The 16,221-nt window shown below is 40.0% G+C and overlaps 1 protein-coding gene across 1 annotated transcript in view; it reads right to left on the bottom strand.

The window, feature by feature from the left end:
* The window catches only part of DOCK4 (dedicator of cytokinesis 4), a 798,954-nt gene that overhangs the window by 415,229 nt on the left and 367,504 nt on the right, over positions 1–16,221 (bottom strand). Inside the window, 1 exon segment of the mRNA XM_030215964.1 lies at positions 1,895–1,976. Coding sequence (XP_030071824.1) covers positions 1,895–1,976 — 82 coding nt within the window.

Here is a 16,221-nt window from a genome sequence, read left to right as displayed (position 1 = left end):
CACTAAACCTTAGCAAGTGCTCCTTTTAATTATTTTTTTTCCTCATTTTATCATAGTTTTCCTTTTGAAACTGAACTATGTGGCGTCAACCAACCTCTACATTGAAGATTTTTAAAAGCTGCTCCTCTGTCTCATAATGGTCACATAGCCAGTTAAGGAAATTATTCTAGGACCATGGAGACATGTATCCACCCTCCTAACAGTTCCTGGAGAAGTACTTAACCCAAACAAAAGACAGAGTCTGTGGGTATTTGTTTGGCTACTTTTCTCCTGAAGATTGGTAATGGCCTGAAGCTTGTTTTTGCCCATAGTCCCATTGCATCATACAAATAAGAAAACAAAATTAGGAGAAAAATAATGGAAATTAATATTTAAAAATGATGAAAAATAATGTTAGGAAAGAAGAGGGGAAGATTTTTAAATGAAAAATCAGAAGAGCTCAGTTTGAATACTTATTTAGAAGGGCAGAAAACACAGATCTGAAGGGACTGAGGAAAATACTGCATGTTGGAAGGGCTGCACATGCTCAGAACGTTTCACTAGTTATGAGCCCTGGGAGAACTGTTCCATTCCTATGACAGGTGATCTCACTCACTTGTTGCCTGATTCAATTCAAGTTGTCGATAAAGAAAGCCAAGTATTCTAGTGACATATGTTCAAAGAGTGTTTCCTGTTCCTCAACTGTCCACTAGGGAATTAGTTTCAACAACAGATTTTTTTTTTTGCTACGACCAACACTGCACATTATGATCCCTTCACAAAAGAAAGACTATTTTCCCGATTCTATACAAGTCGCCCAAAACTGTGCATGCAATTTTAGGCACATTCCTGATTTGCATGTGCAATTTAATTGAATAACAAGCCAATTAGTGTCATTAACTGGCTTTTTAACAAGCAATTATTGGCACTAATTACATTTAATTGGGACTAACGCTTGTTACGTGTGTTCCAAAAAAGGGGGCATGGAAATGGGAGGGTCATGGGCATTTCGGGGCAGAATGGGGGCATGGATTCTAATTATGCACATAATTACAGAATGTTGCTCTGTGTGTAAATTTAGATGTAGTCCTGCAAGAATATTTTGAAAGGGAAGGGAGTAAGAGAATTGGCCAATGCATAAATGTGAGGTGAATAGGATGTTAGTAGCGTGCTATGGGGTTGTTGTGGGGTGATGGTATATGTGGGTGGAGGAGATGTAGGTAGAAATTGTTGGGGTTTTATTTGATATGATTTTTTGAAGACTGGAAGGTGTGATTGGAGGCAGGGCGAGGGTGGAGGGAAGCTGGGGAGAGATTTTAAGGATATATATCATATCAGTTTTATTAGTAACTTGCTTCAAAAATGTACTTTATGAAGCATGTAATCAAGTGGTAATAAATCCAATGGATGTTGAACATCACAGGAGACAGCTTCAGATATCACTTAAAGATTCACCAAGTCAAAGAAGCTTTTTGTTAATCGAATTTGATTTAGTTTGACAGCATGTATTCAAATATTTCACTACCTTTTTGATAATTTTCCAAATCAAATTTGCATAGATTTTTATATATAGTTTATATTTAGATTTATTTTACTGAGTATGCCTTTTTTTCTATTACTAGCATATACAGTTTTCACAGATTTTAATCGAGACCAAGACTGACCATACTATGAACCTCATTCAAAATTGATTTGTTCCCTATTCTGTGCTTATGGAAAAAACACATCTTTATTTTCCAATAAAATGGACAGCAACAGCACAACTGTCATTATCATTTCTCATTTATTTCTCTAGCTTTCAAATGAATCCACAAATATGAGGTGGATGTGTGCATAAGTAGCTGAAATTAGTGTCAATATGCAAATGGACTAGGTGGGAGCATTGATTCTCTCTTAAACTCTTGACATCTGTTACCTTTAGCACCTCCTGGATATGCTCCTGTCGTTCTGCCTCTATTATTCGATCAACATACCATTTCAGCACTTTTATAAGGTCTCTGCAGTGTCAAAAGGAAAACTGTTATAAGCATGAAAATGTTCAGAAAATATTCCAGAACATTAACTCTCTTAAATAGGGATAAAATGAAAGAGATCATGTATTCACTTATACCAAGGATATTGCAACTCTAGTTCAGATCTAAGCTACTGAGGAATAATCTAGTTCAATAACTGTACACACTGCTCAGGTCTGAATCTAAGCAAGTATGAATAATTCTGAAAAATTTCATTTAATTTTAGAGATAGTAATCTCTCAGATAATGTACTGCAAATGAACTGCAGAATTAATGGGGACAAACACTGAGGATTCCTGATAAGAACTTATTGGGGGCAGGGGTGGCAGGAAAGCAATTTAATGTGAAACTTGTTCACTTTAAAATGGCAAATGAGAAACATTTTGTGATATGCAATCAATATATAGCTGGTGTTATATAGGCACTCAGACAATGAAGCAAACACATCATCTATATAAGTCTTAATTCAGTTCTGGGTTACAGCAGTAGTGCAACTAAAATAAAAGTGACCTTTTATTTTTCTGATGCTTGTTTCATTCCCAAGGAGTCAGAGCTATTTAAAATTTCTACAAGTCCCTCTTGTTCAGTCACTCCAACCATTATAAATACAAACAAACTGGGATACAGAATTGCATGCAGGTGTCACAGGCTGATGAGAACCATGAAAATAGAAGTGGCTGGTTCTCTTGATGGGGCTAATGTACTAATATGCTAATAGTGGACTAACACGGTGTAACACTCCTGTAGTGGGTGCTCCTGGATTCGGGGTCCGACCCAGTTGGAGCCTCCCGAAGGTAGTCTCTGTCGGTCCCTTACTCACTTGGCGCTCGGTGCCACCACCTGGGGAAAGGAAGCGTTAGCGGGTGGGATTGCCCTCTTCTACCCCCAGTAAACCAAAGAAATACAAATCCAAAGAAAAATCCAAAGAAAAATTGTTATGAACAAGGCTGGCCATTGAATCCCACAGTCGGGCTGGGGTGGGTGTTCCAGATCCGGGATGGTGATCTGCAGGTTCAGGAGACACTCAAACTCTCTCAGGTCCAAAGATCATGCTAGAGTCAGCAGTTTATGAAAAAAATTCAAACTGTTTATTCTTCAATTCCGCAAAAGCAAGATCATCAAACCATATTGACTCTCCAACTTTGAATGCAAGTCTTTTAAACCCACAATCCTTCGGGTATTCCCCAGGAGAACTCCTATATTCTCCTCCCCTGATATATTTGCAGATGCTTTTCAGCAGGACTTTGTACACTTAACTAACTCCAGTCCGTTCCTGTCCCGGAGAATAGTGTTCCAAAGGCTGTGTTCCTCTCAGTTTCACAGGTCCAGATACCCTGTGGCCTGACCTCCCTCCAGTGGTGACCCCATTTTGGATCCACCTTGGTCTTGGGATGGGCACTCCCTGGCTTCGATCCTCGGCTCATGGGCTGGGTCTCTCCTTTGCCCACCCGTAGCCCCACTCCTCTTCAGTTGCCACTTTGCTGAGCCACAACTCCCCTTTACCTCTTCCAGTTGGGATTTCCCTTTCTCTCCTCCAGGTTATTGGTAGGGGACCATCAGGCAATCAAAGATCCCTCTAAAGGGCAAACACTCCTCCTTACCTCCTTCCAATCTCCTTCCCCCTGTCACTCTTCAGTCCCATGGCACTCTCTCTCTCTCTCCATTTTATTTCAAACTACACTCCTGGGGCTGAGCTTCCTCCCACCACCCAGGGACCTCCCAGCCACCCCCCACCCTCCATGACTCTCCACAGGGACTTACTCTTCTAGTAATCCCCAACCTAACAGGGATTACATGGTTTTTAATGTTTAATGCATGTATTAATTGCCATTGTTAATGAGGTGTCAATGAGACGTGTTAATGCTGACCATAAAGTAAGGGTTTTAATATAGACAGTAATGCAAAAACTTCTGAAATGTTGTTAAGTTGTTTTGCAATAATGCATCTGTTAATTTTGTGCACTTTAATGTGTTAATTTTCACAGCGTTAATATGTAAAGAGCTATTTAGCATATATTTGTTTCTCATCTCATTAGCATAGATTTTGCACTAACAATAAAGCAATATTGTTTATACATGTTAACTATTTGTATTAGATAATAGAAGTGTCTAATATGCATTAAGCAGTTTAGTACAATAACCCCCAAAATACTTAAATCCTGTCTCAAGAACAAATTTTCTCTTTTAAAATTGGGCCTTTTTGCTTACATTTCCAGACACATTTTTCAACTGCAAAAAGAATATGTTTACATGTGCCAGCAGAATTTTTGCAGCTGCTTGCTCGGTATAATAAAGAAAAGCTTAAAAAGCAAGCCTCCAAGTAAAACAGTGTTTGTCAGAAGAAAAAAATAAAATAAGGCCCCTTCTATTGTTTACATTTCATTCCTATGCAGCTTACTGCTTACAATCTTTAAAAAAAAATTACTTTACAAATTCATGTAGTGAACAGTAAAATTACATTAGGGCTTAGAATGACTCTCAGGAGCTTAAATCTAAAGACAATGTGCTGGCTGATGTCAGATTCTATAATGTACAACAGTGACTGAGGGTTAGTGTAAACCTGCCACCAGCTGCATGGATTTGTCAGTAGTTCCTCAGAAGTGCTACATACAGCCGTTTCTCTTATAATTTAAAATAAATCAGTGTATCATTAAAGGAAATGTCTAGTCCACTAATTGTAAATATAATGAAATATTAATTACAGTAAACATAAGAACATAAGAATTGCCATACTGGGATCAGACCACAGGGGCCATCTAGCCCAGTATCCTGCTTCCAACAGTGGCCAATCCAAGTCTCAAGTGCCTGGCAGAATCCCAAAGAGTAGCAAGATTCTATGCTACTGACTCCAGAGATAAGTAGCGGCTTTCCTTAATAGCAGTTTATGGACTTTTTCTCCACAAACTATTCCAAGCCTTTTTTTTAAACCAGATATGCTAACTGCTTTAACTATATCCTTCTGGTAATCTTCCTGAGCTTAAATATTCATTGAGTGAAAAAAGTTTCTTCTATTTCTTTTAAGGTATTACCATGTAATAGAGTTGTACTGAATATTTGCATTCGATTCGTTCCGGCCCCGAACAGTGCCCCGAATACATTATTTGTATTCGGCTGAACAGTGATGTAAATTTGAATATAAATAATCTGGGGCTCTACTGTGCTAAATCCTACCGAAACAAACACTTGATCATCGATTTCACATTGCTTTTTTTGTATATTATGTTAAAGTTCAATGCAAATTATTTGTATTTCGTATTCATATTTGGCTGAATAGTAAAATATGCTATACAGTACTGATCTACCATGTAACTTTATTCAGTGTCTCCTACAGTTTGAATTTTTTGAAAGAGTAAACAATCGATTCACAAATATCCCTTTATTCCATCCAGGATTTTGTATATCTTCATCATATCCCCCTCAGCTGTCTCTTCTCCAAGTTGAAGAGCCCTAATCTCTTAAGTCTTTCCTCAAGTGAGAGAAGTTCCATCTCCTTAATCATTTTGGTCACCTTCTTTTAACCTTTTCAAATTCTGCTATATCTTTTTTGAGATGTGGCAACTTGAGGTCACATCATGGAGCAATACAGAGGCATTATAATATTCTTTGCCTTATTTTCTATCCCTTTCCTAATAATTCCTAACATTCCGGGGTTTTTTTTGGCACCATTGCACACTGAAATCAAACCATAGACTGTAGACACTCTCTCCTAATTATTTTGGAGCTAAGTGGAGCTAAAAGGAACTAAGAGAAGGAAAAGACCTCTAACAGTCCAGTTGCTGGGGCTCACTTCATGCCCAATGTCTTCAAAGCACTCACCGGACCTTTGCTCATCATTGGCTAAAAACCTCCTCTGTACCTTCGCTGTTCTTATTAAAGCAAAATGTTTTGCCAAATTTATCCACTTGCTAGTTCAAAAAAATCAACATGCATGTTGAAAATAGTAATTAAGGTCACTTAACTTCTGGAACTTGTCAGACTGTTGAACACCCAGTGCCAATATTCCCGACGGGGACCTGTTTCGTCCACCGGCTTTCTCAAGGGAGATATCATTGGCGCTTTATTGTGTTCATTCGATCTTCATAGCCAAATAAAGATCCGATGAAGCTGGTGGGCAAAATGGGTTCCCGTCGGGAGTATCGGAACTGGGTGTTCAACAGCCTGACAAGTTCCAGAATTTAAGTGAACTTAATTATTATTTTCAAAATGCATAAGTTGATTTTTTGAAGATTTTTTTAACTAACAAGTGGCTAAAATTTGACAAAAAATTTTGCTTTAATAAAAACAGCGAACGTATGGAGGAGGTTTTTGGCCAATGATGAGCAAAGGTTCGGTGAGTGATTTTTTAGTGTAATACTTGTGCGGTTGCATTATCCTGCTCAGTTTGTTGGCCAAGGTGTTGTTTGCGCCTGCCAGATAAGTGGTTTGAAGAAACATGCAGTGTTGGTGAGTTCAGTGCCACATCCGGATGGCCTCATGACACAGAGAGTGTGATCCAATGCCCCCTTACTTTTTGGTGTAATACATTGCAACCTGATTGTCTGTTTGAACTAGAATAATTTGGTGAGACAGCCAATCTCTGAAAGCCTTTACATAGTAACATAGTAGATGACAGCAGAAAAAGACCTGCACAGTCCATCCAGTCTGCCCAACAAGATAAATTCATATGTGCTACTTTTTGTGTATACCTTACCTTGATTTGTATCTGCCATTTTCAGGGCACAGACCGTAGAAGTCTGCCCAGCACTAGCCCTGCCTCCCAACTACCAGCCCCGCCTCCCACCACTGGCTCTGGCACCCAATCTCCGCTAAGCTTCTGAGGATCCATTCCTTCTGAACAGGATTCCTTTATGTTTATCCCACACATGTTTGAATTCCGTTACCGTTTTCATCTCCACCATCTCCCGCAGGAGGGCATTCCAAGTATTCACCACTCTCTCCGTGGGGGCGCATGGCAGTAGTGAAGATGAATGTGTTGCCTAGATTGTTATTTCTATTTCAGGCACTGCCAGTGGCGGTTCCAAGACGGACACTTAAACAATAGAGTATTTCAGATCGCTAGAAGCTCCAGGAGGTTGATCTGAAGATTCATTTCCTGGGAGGACCAAGCACCTTGAGTGTGAAGCCCATCTACATGAGCTCCCCAACCCAGGAGAGATGCATCCATCGTCAACACTTTTTGAGGCTGAGGAATTTGGAATGGAAGTCCCACAATCAAACTGGATCGAATGGTCCACCACTGTAGAGAGCATGACATCTTGTAGATTTCTTGTGACTTGAAACCACTGAGAAGCCAGGGTCCATTGACCTGATCTCATGTGAAGACGTGTCAAGGGTGTAACGTACACTGTGAAAGCCATGTGGCCCAACAATCTCAACATCTGCAGAGCTGTGATCTGCTGAGAGGCATGAACCCTTGACGTTAGTGAGACAAGATTGTCCATTCACATCTTCAGGAGGTAAGCTCAAACCATTTGTGTTGAGCAGGGCTTCTATGATCGCCAATCGCTGAACAGGGTGGAGAAGGGACTTGAGGTAGTTTAAAACAAACTCTAATAACTCTAGCACCCGAATAGTCATCTGCATGGACTCCCGAGCACTCTCCTCTTAGGTGCTCTTCACTAGCCAATCGTCGAGATATAGGAACACAATGGACTTCCAGTCTGCATAGCGATACTGTAACTTCCACTAGACACTTGGTGAAGACCCAGGGAGCTGATGCAAGGCCAAAAGGCAACACATGATACTGAAAGTGTTGTGTTCCCAGTCAAAATTAAAGATATTTCCAGTGGGCTGGAGGTATCAGGATTTGAGTATATGCATCCTTTAAGTCCAGAGAGCATAGCCAATTATTTTTCTGAATCATTTGGAGAAGGGTGCCCAGGGAAACCATCTTTTACTTTTCTTGGACTAAAAATTTGTTCAGGGCCCTCAGGTCTAGGATGGGACACTTCCCCCGTCATTTTTCTGAACAAGGAAGTACCTGGAATAGAATCCCTGCCCTTCTTCCTCTGGTGGAATCCTTTGATGCCCCAAGGGTGACTGATGATGATGCTTCTTGGCTGATGAGGACAACATCAAATCCTCACATCACGTCAGAGTCGGGTCTGATGAAGGACAGTCCTGGGGGGGGCCTGCACAGCAGGAGACCTCGAGACAGGTGTAGACCCGCTCGACACCTCGCTGATCCCAGTGCCTAAGGGTCTCCAAGCAGCTATGCTTACCGATGCTCCTGATGCCAGTACGATGTTCAACGTCGATGCCGACGTTCCCAACCTCGATGCAGACGTTGAAGAACCGGACTTGGCTCTAAACATTTTCTCATGTTGAGCCTCTCAGGAAACCTGGATCCTCTTCTTCATGAAAAAACAGAAAATACAGCAGGGCTATGGTCGGGCCCAAGACACTGCAGACACCAAGAATGGTGTCCTTTCCCAGGATCATCCAATTGCACCTGGTACAGCACTTGAAGCCATTGGGAGTCTTTGTGGATATGGATGGGAAAACCTTGTCGGCCAAATTAAACTACTCCATGGTGCCTAAAAAGGCACAAAGAAAAGAATGGAAGAACCCAAGGGGAGTCAAGGACTAAAAAACAGCCCTATGATGTTGAAAAGAAAGGAAACTTAAACCTAGCAAAAACAACTAAGAAATAAAGGACGGGCTTTAAGGAAGAAAATAAGAAAACCACAATAAAAATTGAAGAAAACATGGAGGGAAAAAAATCGACGAAAGGCACACAAAGCTCTTTTGAACTGTGCAAGTGAGGAGAGGTTGAAAAAGTGCACCTTCTCCTCACACGCACAAAAAAAGACCTGCCACAATAAAAATGGAAAAAATAATTGAGGGGAAAAAAATTGCCGAAAGGCACGCAAAGCTCTTTTGAACCAGGCGTCAGAGGTCAAACATGATCTAACATGAAATGAATACTGAATGCAGGAACCAAACTTCTTCCCATTCACTCTGAGAAGTAGTAGTTTCATGCATTGAGAGCAAAAAAGTCCCTTTGTTTGTTCCTTTATTGTAAAATGAAGGGACTTTTTTTGCTCTCAATGCGTGAAAGAACTACTTCACAGAGTGAATAGGAAGAAGTTTGGTTGCTGCATTCAGTATTCATTTCATGTTAGATCATGTTTGACTCCTGATGCAGGCACTGTACGCCGAAACATGGCCTGTGTTGGGTCCACATTGTAAAATCAATTTTCATCATTAAAGGAATTGTGTCTCGTTTCTGAAGGCTCCTGGTGCTTTTTGCTGTATCTTGGTGTTCTGTCCTGGTGGACAATAGTACAGCCCTACAAGAATACTCCTTCCCTTCACATCACACATGGAATTTCTATACGTAATGATTCCATGCTGCTGTTTCAAGTGGAATGTTTATTTTATTTGACTCAATTCCCCCTTTAACATACTGCAAAACCTACCTTCCAATTTGATCCTTTCTATCATTGCGATACAATTTGTACCCTGTTAACACAGCGGTCATTGATTGTCCTCTTTCCACCAAGTCTCTGAGATGTCTATTATATCTGTCTCATCATTTAGTGCTATATACTCTAACTCTCTCATTTTATTTTTTTGGCTTCTAGCATTTGTATACAGGCAGTTTAAATAGTTTTTTTCCTTGCATCTACAAGCTGATTAGAAGTTGATGAGGATAATGTGCATCGTTTATCCTGCTCTCTCATAAAGCACACCTGGCTTACTTTCAGCATTGTTGAAATCTCTCTACTGGGATTCTCTAAATGTCTTGTTTCAATAGCATCCTTCAAGGATACTCCACACTGAACCATGTGCTCCTGGTGACTGTTGGCTCCCCCCCCCCCCCCCATTCTAGTTTAAACGTTGTTGTATCTCCTTTTTAAAGGAGCAGCCTGATTCCTTCCCGGTTAAAATGGAGTCCATCCTTCCGGAACAGTCTCCCCCTTAGTTCCTAACAAATCTAAATCCCTCATCCCTCCACCATACATTGAGATCTTGGCGCTCTACCTGCCTTTTGGGTCCAGCATGAGGAACGGGGAGCATTTCTGAAAATGCTATCATGGAAGATCTGGACTTCAGCTTTCTACCTAAGAGCCTGAATTTGGCTTCCAGAACCTATCTCCCACATTTTCCTCTGTGATTGGTACCCATATGTACCAAGACAGCCAGCTCCTTCCCAGCAATATTTAAGATCCTGTCTAGATGACGTATGAGGTCCATCATCTTCGCAGAAGGCAGGCAAGTGACAAAGTGATCCTCACGTCCACTAGCCACCCAGCTATCTACATGCCTAATGATCGAATCATCAACTACAACTGCTGTCCTAACCCTTTCCACCAGGGCAGAAGTTCTTTGAAACATATCCTCAGTGTGAGAGGATAGTGCATCCCCTGGTGGGCAGGTTCTGGCTACAGGAGTACTTTCTACTTCAATAGGGTGCTGCTCTCCTTCTAGGAGACCTTCCTTCTCCAAGGCAGCAAATGGGCTGCCAGACTAGAGGTCGGACTTCTCTACAAAATCTCTTTAGGTTTCCTCTATATACCTCTCTGTCTCCCTCAGCTCCTCCAAGTCTGCTACTCTAGCCTCAAGAGAACAGACCTGTTCTCCGAGAGCTAGGAGCTCTTTACAACAGGCACACACATATAACCACTCACCAACTAGGAGATAATTATACATGTGTCACTCAATGGAAAAGACTGGACAGCATCCCTCTTGCGGCAGGACTGCCATCTCCATCTCAGTATTTTTGAGGTTTTCAATAATTTAAAACTTGCTAAGGTACTTAGTCTAATATAGCTTATATGGTAAATTGTGGGATTTATTTAGTGTTTTCTTCTTAGAAAGTAATGAAATGTAATTAAAACTCTAAGAGAACTCCTTCCTTGTTATCCTAATTAGAACAACTGACTATAAATCAAGAGTTGTGCTAGGGGTGAGCAGGAGTTAGGGGAACGTGGGTAGGATTGAAGACTAAACTATTTGTTAATGTTGTAGTCTGTGGCAGAAAGTTCAAGTTTTAAAGTTTTAAAACTTTAGGGGAAAGGGTTTTATACTATGGAAACTAAGCTGTGCAGCAAAACTAAAGTTAAAACTCTATATTGGGGTTTCCTGTGACTATCAGTTCTGCGCTACACTGATGCTATGGTAAACTCTAGAATAGTCCCTTAACTATGAAACTGTAATAGAGATTTTAAATGTTAAACAAGAAAAAGAAAACCCTAAATTCTTTACACTGCCTTTGCTAAATAAGTAGAGTAACTTAAAAATAAAGACACTGAGATAACCTATTTAACTCTAAACTACCTCTCCCAAGTTTAAAAGCAATTTCCCAGCAAATAACTTACCAATTAAGATTTGTCCTGCTCTGTCCTCATTCCTTCATATGCTGTATTAGAACAAAAAAGCTCTTGACAACTATGAACTGCAAACAGCCACCTGAAGACTCCAGCAGCCTTCTGCTTCAGCAAGATCTCAATCCTGCAGTGTTGCATTTTCTTCAGCACCGTACTGCCCTCTATGGGAATGGTCAGCTTGTTGATAGATCACACTCTTCTTGTCCAACGCTTATCAATGATTAGTATCAAGGGCACAGTCCTTTCCTGGATACAGTCCGTTATGCTAGATCTAACCAAGTGTCCTGGCACAATTCTTCTTCTTCTCCTTATATTACTCCATACTTCCACCTCTGCTGTTCAACCTCTTCCTCTCCCCATTACTGTTCCTAGCTGAGTCCCTTGGTTTGACCGTATGTGCCTATACATATGATATTCAAGTCTTAGCTCACACAGATCCCACCACTCCATTTTCCATTCTATCTCTTAATACCAAGCTAGACCAGATTGCCTCGTGGCTTCATACCTACAAACTCACTCTTAAGTATGGGAAAAGCACATGTGTCATACTTTCTCTCGTTGAAACTCGTCTTCACTGGTCAATCCTGTTACCATTGCAAATAATCCCCTTACACTAATACCATCTGTCAGGGTCCTGGGGGTTATCTTAGACAAAGCTGTGACCTTTTGGCACCATATTTCTAAGGCCATGCGTGCCTGCTTTTTCAAATTAAAAACGTTCTACTCCATTCGCCGTCTATTCCATAGTTCAGCAGTTCATGTCCTTCTTCATTCCTTAGTACTATCCAATCTTGATTACTGCAATGCTGTAATGCAGGACTCTATAAAAAAGAAATCCAATGTCTTCAATTGGTCCAATATGTGGCCATTCGTCTTCTTAAGGAAGCAAAATGGTACGACCACGTCACACCCCTTCTTTGGGATGAGCACTGGTTGCCTGTATCCCTCACAGTATGATATAAAACCCTGCTCTTAGTTCAAAAGATTCTTCACTTCGGTAAATGGTCTTACTTATCCCGATTTCTGACACCTTACTGCCCCTGTGACTGTTACTCTCCACTCAAGCAACTACAAATCCCTTCTCCACGCTACCTTCACCTTTCTATAGTCCACTCCCGTATTTTTAGTGTCATGGGTCCTCTGTTATGGAACATTATCCTCTTGTCACTATTGCTGGAAACTACATTGTCCACTTTTAAATCCCAGCTCAAGGCCCATTTGTTCACCTTAGCTTTCAATTGTTACCCTGCTCCGCTGCCAGTGGGTCCAGCCATGCACACATAGGAATGTCCTTCTTGGCTCTTGGCCATCACAAGTACCTTATACCTTAGCTCCTTTTCTCTCTTTCCTATTTTTATTGTACTTCCTTTCCTTTTTCATTGATAATTATTGATTACATTGTAAACCGCTTTGATGGTATTTTCTCCTAGGCGGTATATCAAGTCTATGAATAAACTTGGAAACTTGGTGACTACTATCACTCAAGGCATCCACCATTGGCAGCTTCAGCTTCTATTTTTCTACAGGACCAATTGATAAGGCCTACCCATGGCCCTTCCATCTCTGGCTTCTGGAGCATCCAACTCCCCTGAGATGAGGGCTTGAATCACCTAGTGTTCTGGAAAGGCTTTGGTGGAACAGATACCTTCCAAAATGAAATCTCCCAAAGTCCATGCCTCATGTGCTGGGGGCTCAGAAATACCTAAACTTTGAAGGCCTGAGAAATCATCACCAAAACTCTTCCCTCCAGAAGAGACAGACAACTATGAGATTGTCACCCTTTGCAATGGGGAACTCATCTTCCTCTAAGGTGACCACTACAGAAGAATCTTTGTCAATCTTACGTGCCACATCACACTGGTTGGACCTCACACCAAATACCATCAACTGCTCCTCCCAGTAGTTTTACACTTCCAAGTACAGCGTTTCATCTGTGAAGATTCTAATCAGACCCCTAGGCTGTTTCATGACCACCTGGTTTGAAATGGAGATCAGTGCCTGCTGCACTGAAAACTCCTTCCCCCAAAATCCAAAAATGGCACTTAAATTGTGTGCTCAAATTTGGGTGCATGCCCAATTTGTGCACACAATTTAACTGGCATTAATTAAAATCTATGTGCACATTTTTAGTCGTGGGCATCCTTACCCAAAATTTATGTGCAGCTCCAAAAAGAGGGCATGGCCATGGGAGGGTCATGGGCATTCTTATGCCGATATAGAATATGGGGGATCAGCACCTAATTTATTACCGAGGATTTACATCAGGATTTACTTGGCACAAATTCTTGCATCTAAATTTAGGCACCGATCCCAGCGCTAAGTGCTGTTCTATAAACGGCGCCTAATATTTGTGACTATTTAATTTAACAAGCAAGCTTCTCAATCACAGAGGATTAACATTAGCTTTTTCAAGAATTACACTACCAGTGGCCTTCTGGAATAAAAGCTGAATATGCTATGCCTAAAATCAGCAATGTAACTAATCTCAAAGACGAGAGTTACCTGGAGTAAAGGAAGGAAGGAAACTGTGACGGGAAATAAAGAAAAGAGTACCAAAGATGGGAAAAGAAAAGGAAACAAAGAAGAGAGAAAAGAATCATAGGAACAAAAGATAGGTTTTAATCTTCTCTTAACCTATTTTAACTACATTGGGTATACAAAGAGTATGATATTCAGTGGGGCAGGTACCACATAAAGATAAGTAGATGATTTATCCTCTTATCCTTATGCCTAAAATTCAGACATATATGCAGATATTTCATAGTTTATCCAGATAATGTATTTGTACACCTTTGGCCTGCAATATCCATAGCTAAGATATCAATATAAAGTTATCCAAATAATGGATCTGGATAACTTTTTGGCAAGCATCCAGAGCGCAACTTGCTCCTCTACTTATGTGTATAATTTTTGATTGAACATTGAGTTGTTTGACCTGTTATCCATTCACTGATACAAAATTTCTTTTGAATATCTACCCTAAAGACTCATTTGAGCACATTCTTAGGCATTTTTCATCTATTTTTTTTTACAAATATTTCTATATATGTAATAAAAGTGAGCTTAACTTAATATAGTCACATCTTTTTAAACAGCAACTTGCTCAACTGCCATATTCATATACATTAGTGTGATGTCATCTACACAGGTGTTCAACTGGAAAACTCACAAAATTATATTTTACCCTTTAAAAGCACCAGGCCTTAGATCAGCTTTTTTCCACTGAATATTTGCCTCTAACATATCAAAGAGTAATTCACTTAGGGCACTGCTAGTTAAAATCACAGAGCACATATTGGGAAAGGTAATAAATTAATGTCTAGAATGTAACAGAGGATATGGACTGTGCTGCACTATACTTATAGCATGAGTAAGTAGGCAGGATTCTGGGCCTGTGCTGAGGTCCTTTAAACAAAGAAGGGTCAGAAGAGCCCAATTTCCGAACAAAAAGAGAATGCTTCTGGTGAACATAACTGAATGCCCAGCTTACTCTACACACTGAAAACATTCACGACAACAAGTTATTCCTGGTTTAACTTGCAGTTTCTAAATATATACACTCCAAGCATACTCTTGGGGCCTTCCCTCTTCCAATCTGGGCCTCTCTATTCCTTTCAGGGTTTATTTATTTGAGACATTTATATCCCACATTACCCCAAACAAGTTTGAGTTTAATGTGGCTTACAATAAATAGGATACATAACAAAGAATAATGCATAAGAAAGTAATTTGTTGTAAGAATCCAATTTTACAATACAGTATCATAAACATACTGGATAGCTATGGATGTTTAATATTTAGAAAATCTATTATGAATGAGAAATTGTACATGAAGCAAAGAGAAAGTCAATGGTAAATAGCGTAATAACCAATTTGGGTAATAATTAATTGTTTGAGATATGGTTGTTGTTCTTTGTGAGGGTTTGTTTCTTTGGGAACAATTTGAGGATTTGGGGGAATCTAGTATATTCCTGTATATTTCTTATTTTGTGTGATAAGGAGTTCCACCATTTGGTTCCTAGTAAGTGAAGTCTGCAGAGTGGACAGTCTTGTAGATTACTTTTTTGCAATTTGGGAGGTGTAGTCTGAGCAAGTTTCTTGCCTCATATTTAGTGTTTCTTTGAGGTACGTTTTGGTACCATAGAGTCTGGAGCTGTGCCATTTAGTATTTGAAAGATAAAGGTACATAATTTGAAGGTGATTCTCGCTTTGATGGGAAGCCAGTGTAATTTGATTAATAAAGGGGAGGCACTTTCAAAACAAGAGAATTTGTATATGAACCTGAGCTGTTTGGAGTTTCTTTTTCAACAAGCACTCCTTACAGCCAGCATATATGGCATTACAATAACTGAATTGGGATAATGTTAATGATTGTACCAATAGACTGAATGTTTCTGATGAGAAATAGGGTCTGATCCTTTTTAGTTTCCAAAGACACCTGAAAGATTTTGTGATTACTGAGGAAATTTGAGTATCAAATATTAAATGTTTGTCTATAATTATACCTAGAATTTTCAGATTATTGTCAATGGGAAATGAAGTGTCAATTGTGAAACTGTTGTAGTTATTTTGGTTAAATAGGTTGGTAATGACCATGAATTTAGTTTTTTGGTTTATTCAGCTTTAGTTTGGATTCTGAGGCCCAGGTTTCCATCAAATTTAAGCCAAGTTTTGCCTTTTATAAGATGTCTTGAATGTTCTTTTGGAAGGTTATGTATATGGTAACATCGTCAGCATGTATGAATGTTTTGAATTCTGCTGTTTCTAGTCTGTTACCTAATGGTGACATCATTACATTAAACAGAATGGGCAACAGTGGAGAGCCCTGAGGGACGCCACAATCCGGTGACCAAGGAGAGGATAAGGTTTCATCCATTTTGATACAGAAAGTGAAAGTGC

This window comes from Microcaecilia unicolor, chromosome 10 (genome assembly GCF_901765095.1).
Source record: "Microcaecilia unicolor chromosome 10, aMicUni1.1, whole genome shotgun sequence".
NCBI classification, from domain to species: Eukaryota; Metazoa; Chordata; class Amphibia; order Gymnophiona; family Siphonopidae; genus Microcaecilia; species Microcaecilia unicolor.
Note: the sequence above shows the minus strand (reverse complement) of the source record. Positions and strands in the feature narration are given on the sequence as shown.